The 15,419-nt window shown below is 43.7% G+C and overlaps 1 protein-coding gene across 1 annotated transcript; it reads left to right on the forward strand.

Moving 5' to 3' along the window:
- The first annotated feature begins 13,345 nt into the window (after window positions 1-13,345).
- Window positions 13,346-14,503, forward strand: CHST4 (carbohydrate sulfotransferase 4). The gene has a single exon (XM_036275924.1). It carries the CDS (start codon window positions 13,346-13,348, stop codon window positions 14,501-14,503), a length of 1,158 nt encoding a protein of 385 aa, XP_036131817.1.
- The last annotated feature ends 916 nt before the right edge of the window (window positions 14,504-15,419 follow it).

Raw genomic sequence — 15,419 nt, forward strand, 5'->3', positions numbered from 1 at the left:
TTTTCTATCCCTTCACTTTCAACCTATTTAAGTCTTTTGTTGTGAGGTGGGTCTCTTGTAAACAACATATATGTGAGTCATACTTTCTTATCCAATCAGCTACTCTGTGTCTTTTTTTTCCCCAGAGCATTCAATCCATTTACATTTAAGGTGATTATTGATATGTACTTATTTATTGCCATTTTTGTTTAGTGTGGTTATATTTAATATGTTTTTTAAATTGATATTTTAGAGAGAAAGAAAGAAGAGGGAAAGAGAGATAGAAACATCGATGAGAGATAAACATTGATCAGTTGCCTCCTGCATGCTTCCTACTGGGGATTGAGCCCTCAACCAATAGGCATCTTGAACTTATCCAAAATTAACCTCCTGATTTCCAACCCCAAACCCAATTCTTTCCATTTTTGAAAATGGCAACCACATCCTTGAGTCAGCCTTGACTCCTCTCTTACTGTCCTCCCTACAGCTGATCCATCGGTGAATTATTTGACTCTACCTTTTTTTTTTTTTTTATCCTCACCCGAGGACATCCTTCCATTTTTTGTTCAGGTAGAGTGGGAGGGAGAGAGAGGAACAGAGAGAGAGAGAGAAACATCGATGTGAAAGGAACACATCGAGTGGCTGCCACCCGCACAACTGACCAGGGCCGGGGACAAACTGCAACCGAGGCACGTGCCCTTAGCGGGAACCGAACCCGGGTCTCTCAGGACCGCAGGCCGATGCTCTAACCACTGAGCCAAACCGGCCAGGGTTATTTGACTCTACCTTTTAAAAAGATGTTTTAGCCTGGCTGGTGTGGCTCAGTGGTTGAGCACTGACCAAGAGGTTTGATTCCTGGTTTGATTCCTGGTTGGGGCACATGCCCAGGTTGTGGGTCTAATCCCCAGTGGAGGGCATGCAGGAGGCGGCTGATCCATGTTCTCTCTCATGAATGTTTCTCTTTCTCTCTCCCTTCCTCTCTTTCTAAAACCAATAAAGAAAAAAAAAGATGTTTTAATAGATATTTCAGAATCCATTACCTCCACTCCTACTACCCTGATCCAAGCCACTAGTCTCTTGCCTAGCCTCCTAGCTGATCTCCCAGCTTCTGCCTTTGACCCTCTCTTATGGTTTATTCTTCTCAGTGAATCCCAAATGATTTTTTTAGAACACAAGTCATTCCTAAACAAATACCCTCCAATAGCTTCTCTTTTCACCCTAAGTAGAAGTCAAGTTCCCACTAACAAGGACTACTGCATTCCTACACAATTTGTTCCACTCTGCCCATTGTTATTTCTCAACTTCCTCTTTTAATATTATTCCCTCGCTCCCTTCACTCTGAGCAGTCACATACACTGTTTTCCTTGTGATTCTTATAACCTCTGTACCTGTTGTTCCCTTGCCTGGAATAGTCTTTCGTTAGATATTTTCTTTTTTGTTCTTCTCACCTACTTCAGGTCTTCCCAAAAATGTTACTTTCTCTGAGCCCTCTATTTAAAATCAGAACAGCCCCCCAATCAGTCTCTATTTTCTTCTTTCCTATTTTTCTTCATTGCACTTACCACAAGCTGATATGCTACACATTTTATTAACATGTTTGTCCCCCATCCAATAGAATGCAAGGTCCACAAAGGCAGATTTTTTTTTTAAATCCTCACCCTGAGGCATATTTTCATTGATATTAGAGAGCGAAAAGAAGGGAGAGGGAGAGAGAAATATCGATGTAATAGAGAAACTCATTGGTTGCCTCTTATATGCACCCTGACCAGAGATCAAACCCACAGCCTGGGCCTGTGCCCTGACCAGGAATCAGATCCACAACCTTTCAGTGTCTTGGATGGCACTTCAACCAACTGAGCCACACTGGCCAGGAAAATGCAGAGAATTTTGTTTGTTTTGCTCACTGCTCTTTTTAGGGCCTAGAGCAAACCCCGATATGTAATAGGTACCCAACAAATATATTTGTAATTTATTGCATGAAGGAGATGATGATAGAGAGTACAGAGACACCAGCTCTTAAAAGGTGCTTAAAGGTATGCCAAGGAGTCTCCACCTTGTCTAGAATGAGCTCCGTTGCAGAGTTTTCATCAGAGAAGTAATAGGAATCAGACCCACACAATGAAAGATCACTCTCGCTACAGGTGGAGCAAAGACTGGAGGGAGCAGGATTGGAGTTAGAAGGAATAGTTGAGTTGTTGACAAAAATTCAAGCAAGAAAAATGAGAGCCTGAGCAAAGACAGTGGCTGTGGACATAAAGAGAAGGGGAGCAAATCTGACATTTAAGGGCAGAATAGACAGGCCTTGGTGATCAATGTGACACACAGTTACAGCCCACCAGAAGACACCCTCTTATCCTCCCCAGATCGCATCATGGATTCTCTCCAGGCTTTGAGGTTTTTGAAAGCTTGGGTGTAGAATCTTCAGATTGTGTCTTCACCTTATTCCAGATAAGGAAATATCAAGTTCTGAACCACCAAGGACATACAAGATTGGACTTTACAAGGAACTCCTGGCTCTTTATTTCCTATTTTTCTCACCCTCTCTGCCCTGTTAAGGGACCTCAAGGAAGCAAGAACCAATAAAACCATGTCCACCTTTCCCTTAGTGCAGACCTATCCTAATCCAATTTATAGTGGGAGCACTATTGAAACAAATACAGTTGTCCCTCATTTATCGTGGTTAATCCATTCCAGACTCTAGTGGTTGCACCTGGTGTTGAAGGATTCCTGGGGTGCTCGAATACATAGGCCTACAGTCCATAGTACAGTAATTTTCATTTTAATTGTAATACAGGGGTGTATAATTGACTCAGACAACCGAGCATGTGCTGTATCATTTTCACTATCTCGATCAACTTTTTAATGAATATATTTGAAAAAACCGCAATAGTGTGAAGCCACAAATGTCGAAGTGCGAAGTGGTGAGGGACGACTGTACTTCTAACACAGAGATAAGGGGCATCCTGTTGCCAGGGGATCTCTACCCAGATGTCCACCCCTGAGGCCCAACTCAAGGAAGCAGGTTCTACTGAAGGTAATTATCCATTTTATAATAGGATTTACAGCAACCACAATTTCCTTCCTGGCACACTTCTTCAGAAGGTTCTGGCTCCTTGGAATGCAGAAGTCCAACCTCTACAGCCTGCAGATGCTTAGCCAAAGCAGAAAGCTCCAGACCTCCAGAATCTATTCTCTAAACTCAGCCACTTAGCCAGTACCCGAGTCAGGCCTGATACATGGCTCTGGTAAGCAACACAGGGCTGGTGACCAATGTAGGGAGTATAATATCACTCAAGTTTCAGGCCTTGGCATCCACATTGCAAGCGGATGCATACGAAGGAAAGTGAGGAATGCTAGAGTTCCCACATGAAAAGGAACTCAAGGAAAGATTGACTCTTCTTTTATTGCCACAGTGGACAGGAAAAACAGGTAGCCAAGAATAACAATGAAGCAACTCTGTTCCGAGTACACAAGTTATGGTCTGGGTAAAGGTAGCAGAAATGGGTAGTATAACCAGAAAAGAAAGATACTTCTTAAGCCCTAGCTGGTTTGGCTCAGCAGTAGAGTGTCAGCCGGCCAACAGTTGAGTCGTAGTTTCTATTCTGGCCAAGGGCACATACCTCAGTTGCAGTTCATCCCAGGCCCTGGTTGGGGTTGTGCGGGAAGCAACCAGTCTATGTGTCCCTCTTACGTTGATGTTTCTCTCTCTCCCCCTCCCACTCTATCTGAAGATAAAGAGAAAAATATCCTTGGGTGAGGATTAAAAAGAAGAAGAAGAAAGATCCTTCTTGAACCCTGAGAAAATCAGGTTCTGGCTCAGTGGCTAAGTACCTGGAGTACATGCAGCCTTTTGTAGGGATTCTTAACTTGGAACCCCTTGAAACTGGGTATGATTTTGTGTTTGCATGATGAGCAAATGTGTGTTTTTCTAGAGAGGTCTTTTCATCAGATTTTCTGAGACTCAAAACAAAAGCGATTGGATCTGTACAACCTTAGCTGCACCTTCCAATGTGGTAGCACCAGCCACATTTCGAGTGTTTAATGGCCATGTGTGGCAGTGGCTACTGAAGTAGACAATGCAGTACATAACATTTCCTCATCACAGAAAGTTCTGTTGGACTGTGCTGCCTTAGAGAAATGGTCTTTTGTCTATGAAATTTCCATGAGAAGATTTGGATATCAGACACTGGCATTGAAATTTCTTTCCGGTGCTGTGGAATACTGCAGACCCTTGGGAGCCCAATATCTGAACCTGCTGACTACCACCCCGTAGTGACCTGATACTGGGGACTAGACGATGCTTTTCTTTGGCTGCTTGGCATTCTACCAGCATGAATTCCTATCCAGGAAAAGATGGTAGGTGATATTAATTATTTAGGGGTTATGTTGTGTTTGAGTGACCTGATATTTGGGCAGGCTTTAAAAAAGCATCAAGAGAACATTAGAAAGGGCTAGATTGAAACTATCATTATTCATCAGCAATGACAAAGATGCCATTTCTCGTGTTTACTTTTCACATGAGGTTAGTAGACACTCCTGTGAGGTCAGCAAGGGCTGGGGATTACATGGTGGTGTTATGAAGTGTCAGGGAAATAACCAGAGATGCACAGCCGAATTGTAAAGGAGCACTTTATTACACCGGTGGGCTGCGGAGACCTCCCCAAGTCCCAGCCCCGAGCTTCCTTTGTTTTTTGCTTATATAGGAACAAAAAACAGAAAAAACTACATTCAAAGAAAAAAAACCTACATTCCTCCTGGCTCCGCTTAATTGGTGCCGGGGCTGATACAGACTGCTCCAGAGGAGAAGGGGGGGGGGGGGGGGCGGGTTGCTGGGGTCAGGGCAATTATTAATCTCTTTCTTTTTATGGTCCCTCCAAGTTTCCCAAGGCCATAATTAACCCCTTATCTTTATGGTTCCTCTGTGTGTCAGTCCCAGGTTTTTTAGAAAACTGCTCACATGTGTACATGCAGGAATAACTGATCAGAATGGAGTCTGATTTTTAAAATAGCCCAGTTCAGTGGGATAGGGAATTTTGGCAGTTCTCTGTTCTTTATAAAAGTTAAATTTCTACTCCTATAATTTAGAAAGAATTATGCCCTGCATGTTGATTATTCTCAGGAGTACAGCAAAAGGAAGCAGACTCAATAGTCCTGCTCTATGATAATGTAGGGAAGTAGCACTGCTTGATGAGTAAGCCTGGGCTTCCATCCCAAACCATGGGTTGAGTCCAGACTTTGCACTATATGCCAAATAACTGGATATATTTAACTTCTCCAAACCTCTATCTTATCATCTGGAAAATGGGGACTATACCCCGTAAGACCTTGGCAAAGACTGAATATGATAGGCAACTATGTGTGAAGTGCGGTACCTGGCTTGTAACAAGCCCTGAACAAACAGTAGCTATAATCCTCTTTCATGGTCTTCATGCTCCATAATTACTTACTGGAAAGCCCTCTGTTTTGGATACCTTGGATTTTTAATTACTATGAACATCTATTTATTTAATGGCTGACTTCCAGCCTGACTTTTCCAATAGGTCTTCCTGATTTATGAATCACAAACTAAAGGGTCTATGATCTGTTGTATTACATGTAAAGAAAGAGGTGGGGCAGCTAGTTGCTTCATTAATAATTGAGATCACTGTATCCATCACAGACTTGTATGTGATAGAGAAAAAATGAAAACAATCTTAATGTCTGACGATAGAGCACTGAAATACTGGTATACGGTAAATCTTTTCAAAGTAATGTCTTCCATAAATATTTGTTGACATGGGTACATGCTTATGATACAGTGTGAAATAAAATAATCAAAGCCAACCCCCTTCCCATGTCCCAGGAGACATGTCTAGAATGTTTAGTCATAGCTTTGAACCATTAACAACTCAAACATCCATTAACATCATGGACAAAATCATGGTATCTTTACATGTGGAATATTACACAGTAATAAAAACAAAACAGCCCTGGCCAGTTTGGCTCAGCGGTTAGAGCACTGGCCTGTGGACCAAAGCATTGAGGATCAATTATGGTCAAGGACAAGTACCTGAGTTGCAGGTTCGATCCCTGGCCCTGTTTGGGGTCGTGTGGGAGACAACCAATCGATATGTCTCTTTCACATCAATGTTTCTCTCTCTCTCTCCCTCTCTCCTATTCTCTCTAAAAATCAATGGAGACATATCCTTGGGTGAGGATTAACAAAAAAAAAAAAAAAAATAGCCTGTAACTATATGCAACAATATGATGAATCTTACAAGGATAATGTGAGATAAAAAAGCAAAGTACAAAAGAATACATGGGGTATGAGTCCATGTATATAAAGGTTAAACTGGGAAAAATTTTAATTGTATTGCTTAAGGGGTGTGGTTCATCCCCGGTCCTGGTTGGGGTCATGCGGGAGGCAACCAGTCGATGTGTCCCTCTCACATCTCTCTCTCTCTCTCTCTCTCTCTCTCTCTCTCTCTCTCTCTCTCTCCCTCCTTCCCACTCTGTCTGAAGATAAATAGAAAAATATGCTTGGGTGAGGATTTTTAAAAAGAAGAAGCAGCAGCTATATTCTTTGATGTTAACTTGTTTCTTTTAACTTGTTTATCTTGAGGGAATTTTCTTCCCCTACATCCCAACTAAATGCCAATGCTTCTGTGTGCTCCCATACGGCTAGTTATTACATTTAGGTAGTACATTTAGTCATTACCTCCTGCAAGAAGGGCAGAGATGTTAAATATGACACAAGTCAACTCCTGCCCTAACTGGTGTGACTCAGTTGATTAGGCATCGCCCTGTACACTGAAAGGTCACTGGTTCGATTCCCGGTCAGGGCACATGCCCGGGTTTCAGACTTGATCCCCAGTAGGGGTTGTGCAGGAGGCAGCCATTGAGGTTTCATTCTCCACATCAATGTTCCTCTCTCTAAAAATCAATACATTTCTTTTTTTTAAAAAAAGTTAACTCCATTAACACTGCTGTAACATGTCAGCGAGATAACCAGAGACGCACAGCCGAATTGTACAGGAGCACTTTATTACACTGGCGGGCTGGGAGGATCTCCCAAATCCCAGCCCCGAGCTTCCTTTGTTCTCTGTTTATATAGGAACAAAATACAGAAAAAAACTACATTAAAAAAAAAAACAGAAAGAGCTACATTCAAAGAAAAAAACTTACATTCCTTCTGGCTCCACTTAATTGGCATCAGGGCTGATATAGACTTCTCCAGAGGAGAAGGGGAGTCGGTTGCAGGGATCAGGGCAATCATTAACCTCTTTCTTTTTTATGGTCCCTTCAAGTTTCCCAAAGCCATCATTAACCCCTTATATTTATGGTTCCTCTGGGTGTCAGTCCCAGGTTTTTGGGGTTTTTTTGTTTTTGTTTTGTTTTTGTTTTTTCAGAAAACTGCTCGGGTGTTTCGTGCGGGAATAACTGATCAGAATGGAGTTTGATTTTTTATTTTTTTTCATTTTTTTAATTAATTAATTTATTTTTGTTACAGATGTTTTTCCTTTTCCCCCCACTGATTCCCCCCTTCCCCTCCCTCCCCGCCCTGTCCCCAGCTTTGTTGTCCATGTCCGTTGTTCATGCACACATGCATATAAGTTCTGCGGTTTACCTCTTCCCCACCACCCGAGTTTGATTTTTTAAAAATAGCCCAGTTCAGCCCTGGCCCGTTTGGCTCAGCAGTTAGAGCGTTTGCCTGTGGTCCGGAGAGACTGGGGTTTGGTTCCCGCTAGGGGCATGTACTTCCATTGCGGTTAGTCCCCGGCCCTGGTTGGGTTGTGCGGGTGGCGGCCACTCGATGTGTCCCTTTCATGTCGATGTTTCTCTCTCTCTCTCTCTTCCTCTCTCTCCCTCCTGCTCTATCTGAATAAAAAACAAAATGGAAAAATGTCCTCGGGTGAGGATTAAAATAAATAAATGAATGAATAATAAATAAATAAAAATAGCCAAGTTCAATACCATAAAAATTGCTTTCTCTCCCCACTCCTTTTTTTTGTACATGAGATAAGATTAAGATAGAAGAGTAAGGTTTAATATTCTGCCGCACTTTGCCCATCACTCTCAGCTCCTAGTTTTCCAGAGTTTCCCTTTCTTTTTCATTTTGCCCTAAGGGAGTTAACCTTTTCAGCAGCCTTAAAGGAGTAGTGTACATTCTGCCTGGCTGGTGTGGCTCAGCTGTGGGCCTGATGCGGGGGGGGGGGGCATGCAGGAGGCGGCCAGTCGATGTTCTCTCTCATCAATGTTTCAATCTCTCCCCACTTCTCTCTCTCTAATATCAATAAAGAAAGAAAATATTTTAAAAATACTAATAAAGAAGTGTACATTCCAGGATTATCTCCAGCCCACCTCAGAGTCTCCCCACCCCTTGAGTCTCCCAAGCCTCCCTGGGAGCGAAGGCTTCCTCAACCCTGTCTTGGAAGGTGGGTCGTTTCTTTGGCAGAAGGGAGAGGGCAGCGGCATTTCCTCTGAGAAGGATGGTTATGTAAGATGCAAGGAGGCGGAGAAAGCCAAGGAGGGGTTGGTGAGTCGGAGGAAAGCTGCAGGGCTTGGCTAGCGGTGGAGAAGCCTGAGCTGTTAACAAGGTAAGGACAGTTTTCTCTGTATACCTCCAAAGCTGGGCCACTACCCCACGGCCCCTGGAGCTGAGTGTCAGGCAACCTGGGACATCTACACTGGCATTTCAGTGACAGTGGCAAGGGAAGGGGGCTGACTCAGAATAACCTGTAGAATCTTCCAGAGAAAGCACAAGCTGCCTGCCAGTAGCTTCTCCATCCTTACACGACTCCATCCTTTAAAAGGGTCTAAAAGAGCCTAGAATGCCAGAGGGCTGTTTTGATGTGTATTTTGTAGCCAGTCCTCTGAAGCATCTAACTTGTTCAGGTCCTGGCTTCGGAGCCCCTGTGTACTTCCTGCAGCTTCTCCGTGCAGGTGCTTGGGAGTGGCAGACCGGAGGTGCAGGGAGCTGCAGGTGTTCTCTAACTTAGGTGAGGTGTAGTGTGATAATTAAACACTCTGGGACCTGGAACCCAAAATACCTGGGTTCTGATTCAGGCAGGGCTATTTTCATTATTGAATCAACTAATTAAAGTTCAGTTTACTTATTCTGAAAAAAAATGAGGATGTGGATCATCTCATACCTTGAAGATATCGTGGGTTTAGTTCAAGATCACAGCAATCAAGTGAGTCTCACATCACATCTTTTTTCCCCCCTCACTTGAGGATATTTTTTTTGTCAATTTATCTTCAGATAAAGTGGGAGGGAGGGAGAGAGAGAGAAACATAACGTGAGAGAGACATTGATTGGTTGCCTCCCACATGATCCCGACCAGGGCTGGGGACAGAACCGCAACCCAGGTGCATGCCCTTGACAGGAGTAGAACCCGGTGACCCTGTGGTCCACGGGATGACGTTCTGACCACTGAGCCGAACACGCCAAGGCTCAAGTCATAATCTTTTTACTGGTGGAGGTCTTGCCCTCAATTTGTAAAAAAAGCACAGTGTCTGTGAAGTGTAACAAAGCAACGTCTGATAAAATGCTATATGCCTGTATATCTAATTGGATTGTTGTCATGCCTATGGCTAGAAGAGCTTTCAAAGTTGAGGAGCACCATCCAGATAGAAAATAAGGAAAATAAGGCTGTTATGAGGCCAGCACATGTGCTAAGGTACAAGAGACCTCTGTCTTGTACAGCCTGAAACTTCTAACTAGGATTGAAATACTTTTATATGTGAAAAATATAAACATCTGGCCTCTGCCTTCCTTACCCAGGTCAATGAAAGCCCTTTACGCAGTAAAAAAATGCTTTACAAATGTTTGTTCATTCAGTCATTCATTCAATAGTGTTTCTTGAGCACCAACTATGTGCCAGGTACTGTCATTGACACTAGAGACATAGCAGCGGCAAGTCCCAGGTCCCATCCTCCCAGTGCTTTCAGTCTAGTAACAGCTAATTACCATATGGACACCCTTGGCCCAGATGCTCATCTCCACAGGTTTCCCTGGCCTATAGCTGTATGTCGGGGGTTGGTTTCCTCAACCCAGCTCTGCTCTATTTGTTCTATTCGTCTTTTATACAAATATCTTCTGCCATGTATAATTCCTGGTTGTAGAGGCATAATCTCACGAGAGAAATCTAAGTTAGAAATGTGTCAGTGGCTGGAATACAGGGCTCTTAAATTGATGTCTGTTTTTTCTGACTCTTCATTTTGTTTCTAAAAGCCTACACGGTACTGATTTGGGGGACATCTATAATTCAGCCCTCTGTAATCAGGCTGCTCAATGAGGTCTCCAGTCTTGGTCCCTGTGTGTGACATAGGTGCTATCCCTATGTCAAGACCCTAAAGTTCTCATAATGCTTCAATGATGGACTAGCCTCTGTGTGTCAAGATGATACCATTTGCCCAAGATTGGGACAACATTTTTTTTTTTTTGGATGATATCTTTAATGTTGAAGTATTATAGATATCCCTCCCCTTTATCCCCCATCCTGCTCCTGCCCCACCCCCACCCCTGCCTTCACCAAATTGTTGCCTGTGTTCATTGGTTATGCATATATGCATATAAGCTATTTGGTTTATCTCTTCCTGCCTTCCCCATCCCCCTTCCCTCTGAGGTTTGTCAGTCTGTTCCTGCTTCCATGTCTCAATTTGTTTTGAATATGTGTTTTTATTGATTTTTTAGAGAGGAAGGGAGAGAGAGAGAGAAACATGGATGTGAAAGAGAAACATTGATCGGCTGCCTCCTGCATGCCCGCTACTGGGGATCAAGCCTAAAACCTGGGCATGTGCCCTGACTGGGAATTGAACTGGGACCCCTCAGTCCATGGGACGACGTTCAATCCACTAAGCCACACCAGTCGGGCTCTGGATCTATTTTGATCATCAGCTTATTTTGTTCATGATACTCCAGAAATAAGTGAGATAGTGTGGTACTTGTCTTTCTCTGACTGGCTTATTTTGCTTAGCATACATAATACTCTCCAGATCCCTCCATGTTGTCTCAAAGGGTAAAAGATCTTTCTTACAGCTGCATAGTATTTCATTGTGTAAATGTACCACAGCTTTTTTATCCACTCATATCCTATCAGACACTTGGGCTGTTCCAGATCTTAACTATTGTAAATAACACTGCTATGTAAATTATTTGGGGTGGGGGGTGATGGGATGTGCTGAGGGTTTTTTCCTCCTTTTCCTAACTGAGCTGGTTGCAGCAGGGAAGTAATCTGAGTAGTCTGTTCCTCTGCCATGGGGATTTATTATCAATATTATTAGTAGTATTTAATCCTCACTCAGGATATTTTTCCATTGATTTTCAGATAGAGTGGCAGGAAAGGAGGGAAGAATAGAGAGAGAAAGAGAGAGAGAGAAACTTTGATGTGAGAGAGGCATATCAGTTGGTTGCTTCCCTCATGACCCCAGCCAGGGTCAGGGATCGAACCACAACCAAGGTACGTGCCCTGGACCAGAATCGAACACTTGATGCTCCAACTGCTGAGCCAAACCAGCCAGAGCTCTGCCATGGGGCTTTTATTTCTTATTAATAAATGTTTCTTAAAATAATGTTTATTTCCCCCCTAGTTTTAATTAATACATGTTCAGTGTAGAAACTATGTTTTTGGAGTGAGGTTAACTATGCCATATTGCATCAAACCTATGCCTCTGGCATATTTATTATGTTGCTCCATGCAATAGAGACAGTATTGGTTCTGTGCTCAATACTCAACGAAATCACTACATTTTAGTAACTGGTACTAAAGAGACATTTGTGTGCATTTTAGAAAAGACAAGTTTCCACTTCTGATGAATCTCATTCAGCTAGTTATCTGCTTTCGAGCAATAACTACACCTCTTCCCACAGTCAACTGTTTAGTTTATTTTTTAATTCAACAAGTATTTATTGAGCCCTAATCACTTGTAAGTTTTATGTACCTGTAAATAACATGAGACAACCTTTACCCTTAAGTTATAGCATCTACAGCTGTCTACTATAGAGTGAAAGACAGATGCTAACAACTAAATCTTAGAGGACAGAGATAACTTTCAGGGAGAAAGCTGATATGTGGGCAATCCTGAGGAAGGCATCTTGTAAATATCTCAGGACTTCTACATAACTGGGCAAGTTGGGAAGAACTGAAAGTGAAGTCTGGAGCCTATGGCACCAGGAAGGAGGGGAGTGACAGGAGCCCAAAGATTAGATCATGAAGGACCTTGGGCACAAGACTTGGGGATTTTGACTTAATCCTGTGTGTGTTGGAAAGTGTGGGAGAGGAAAAGTAATTTTTCCTTCTACCGTTTTAAGTTTTGGCTGAACTAATAATCAAATTAACATGAGACAGATTAACAGGAGAAAATGACCAAATTTTCATATGGGAGTTCCATAAGAGTATGAGAACTGAGGACAGATCGGGCAGTTAAGGCTTATACACCATCCTGAGCTAAGGAGAAGGAAGCAGGAAGTGTTGTGGTTAAGACTTCAAAGGGCAGGAAGGTGATTCACATAAAGTTGGAAAAGAAAACATTTTAGTAAATGAATGTTTGCTGGGACATCTTTTACAGTTGAGATATACAGAGAGGACCTTGATCATATCTAGTTTATACCAAACTGTAGTTATCTTATAATACAGGCTCCTTCCCTGGAGCAACGCCTTCTATCTACATACTTTGCAGTGGTTCTCACCCTTCCTGATGCCGCGACTCTTTAATGCAGTTCCTCATGTTGTGGTGACCCCCAACCATAAAATTATTTTCATTGCTACTTCATAACTGTGATTTTGCTACTGTTATGAATCACCATTGGAAATACGTGTTTTCCGATGGTCTTAGGCAACCCCTGTGAAAGGGTCGTTTGACCCCCAAAATGGTCGCGACCCACAGGTTGAGAACTGCTGAGTTAGGGGAAAAGCTAAAAATCCTTTTTGAGTCTTTTGTTTCTTAAAAATATCCAGCTTAAAGTAAACAATATCCCAAAAGGCATAACTTGGGTTGGTAAACTCTGCTTTCTCCCAAAAGTTATTGAACAATTTTAAGGAGGGGAGTGTGTGTCACCAGGGTGCCAGGGTGGAGCTGTCCCCCTACATTGTTGAAATATGGCCGAGTTCAGCCATTTTTGGTAGCTCAATGGACAAGAAAGATCAGGAGAGAGGAGGTAAAGAGCCTAAAATAAAGAGAACATACAAACTGCAAGAAACAGGAATTGACTCTGAGGAGGATCTGTGCAGTTGGTTGCAAGAAGGCTCCAGCTTTCTGCATTGCTCATCAGGGGGGGTCAGGGAGAAGGAGGCTTTGGCTAGGAAGGGGATAGAGGACAGACACCAAGAACAAAACAGCCCAACACAGCCCCTCTGCTTGTTTCTTAAAGGTCTTCCACTTTGTCATGATGATACTGCCCCACAGCATGAGGCCGCTGCTGCTGTTCCTGGTTTCCCAGATGGCCATCCTCATTCTGTTCATCCATATATACAACCTCAACTTCAACTCCCTGTCTACGAGGGAGGAGCCCAAGCCCAAGCCCATGCACGTGCTGGTCCTGTCTTCCTGGCGCTCTGGTTCTTCTTTTGTGGGGCAGCTTTTTGGGCAGCACCCGGATGTCTTCTACCTGATGGAGCCTGCCTGGCATGTCTGGATGACCTTCAAACAAAGCACCCCCTGGAGCCTGCATATGGCAGTGCGGGATCTGATACGGTCCATCTTTCTCTGTGACATGAGTGTCTTTGATGCCTACATGAAACCTGGTCCCCGAACCCAGTCCAACCTCTTCCAGTGGGAAACCAGCCGGGCTCTGTGCTCCCCGCCTGCCTGCAGCATCTTCCCGAGGGATATGATCATACCCCCTGCTCACTGCAAGCTCCTGTGCAGTAAAGAGCCCTTTGAGATGGTGGAGAAGGCCTGCCGCTCCTACAGCCACGTGGTGCTCAAGGAGGTGCGCTTCTTCAACCTGCAGGTGCTCTACCCACTGCTCAGGGACCCTTCCCTCAACCTGCACATTGTGCACCTGGTCCGGGATCCCCGGGCAATGTTCCGTTCCCGAGAACACACTGAAAAAGAACTCATGATTGACAGCAAAATTGTGATGGGACAGGAGCAGCAGAAACTCCAGGACAACGACCAACCCTACTATGTAATGCAGGTCATCTGCCAAAGCCAGCTGGAGATCTATAAGGCTGTGCAAACCTTGCCCAAAGCCCTCAGGCGACACTACCTGCTTGTGCGCTATGAGGACATCGTCCGGAACCCCCTGGCCCAGACGGCCCGAATGTATGAATATGCAGGGTTGAAATTCTTTCCCCACCTCCAGACGTGGGTGCACAACATCACTCGAGGCAAGGGCACGAGTAGTTACTCCTTCAAAACAGATTCCAGGGATGCCCTCAACACTTCCCAGGCCTGGCGCTGGTCCTTGCCTTACAGAAAGGTTTCTCAACTTCAGAAAGTCTGTGGTGATACTATGAAGTTGCTGGGCTACCATCTCGTCGGATCTGAGCAAGAGCAGAGAAACCTGTCGCTGGATCTTCTGTCTACCTGGACCCCTTGAGGAGGCTCTGTGTCCACTTGGCACCAGCCTCACCCACATTAACTGAAGGCTGCTTCTGAACCTTAATTATGTCTCTGCTGGTATACATGTGAGCACCGGCTGTTCCCAAACATGTCAAGCCAAGACTTTGTAGCTCTATTAAGGTCTAGAAAAGAGACTCAGTAGCCCTCTGTGAGTGGCACCTTCCACTACAGAAAAAGGAGTACTGCCATCTTCTCTTCCCAGCCCTCCTATCTGTGTATACCTCAGAGACTTTGTGGCCTGGGGTCCTATTTGGCACCACACAGTATCAGTGGAGTAAATCCATGTCAGTATCGTGCCCATTGGGAAAGGGAAGAGTCAGAAAAACTCAGGGAAATGGGTCTCCCAGCAAAGAGCCCACCAGTGTATTCCTCAGGGATGTGAACTCTGAGCCCTCTGAGCCCCTAATGGATTCAAAAAGGGAATGGGGAACAGGACTGGACACTTATCCATGAGCTTGGACATCACAGTTCTCCCTTATCACAAATATGAAATAAAATCTCTGCACAACAGAGCAATTCTCAAGTTCATGGGGTGGCTGGGCCTGATTTAGATGTCATTTCTCCTGTGTTTTCCTAATACATACAAGATTTTGACCTGTGAAGCTGTTATCTTGTTAACATTAAAATCCCCAAATGAGGTTGTTTGTAATGTCCTCTTTCATGCTTTCTAATTTTCTTAACAGTAAATGCTCATTGTTAGAGGATCTGAATCCAAGAGCATAATCACCTTCATAGATATTTTTTCTTTTGCTATTATCTATCACCCACACGTAGAAAAATTACCAAGACAGTGTTCAATGTCAGATGATAAACTAAGTCTAAACTGATCACTACTAATTGATACATTGCCCTCTTAAGAATTTGTAGAAAGCAGACAACCAGCAACAAGGCCC

This window comes from Molossus molossus, unplaced genomic scaffold (assembly GCF_014108415.1).
Source record: "Molossus molossus isolate mMolMol1 unplaced genomic scaffold, mMolMol1.p scaffold_m16_p_21, whole genome shotgun sequence".
Taxonomy (NCBI): domain Eukaryota; kingdom Metazoa; phylum Chordata; class Mammalia; order Chiroptera; family Molossidae; genus Molossus; species Molossus molossus.

What these genes read in the sequence shown, in the direction of transcription:
- CHST4 (XM_036275924.1), top strand. Translation starts at nt 13,346, where the DNA reads ATGATGATACTGCCCCACAGCATGAGGCCGCTGCTGCTGTTCCTGGTT.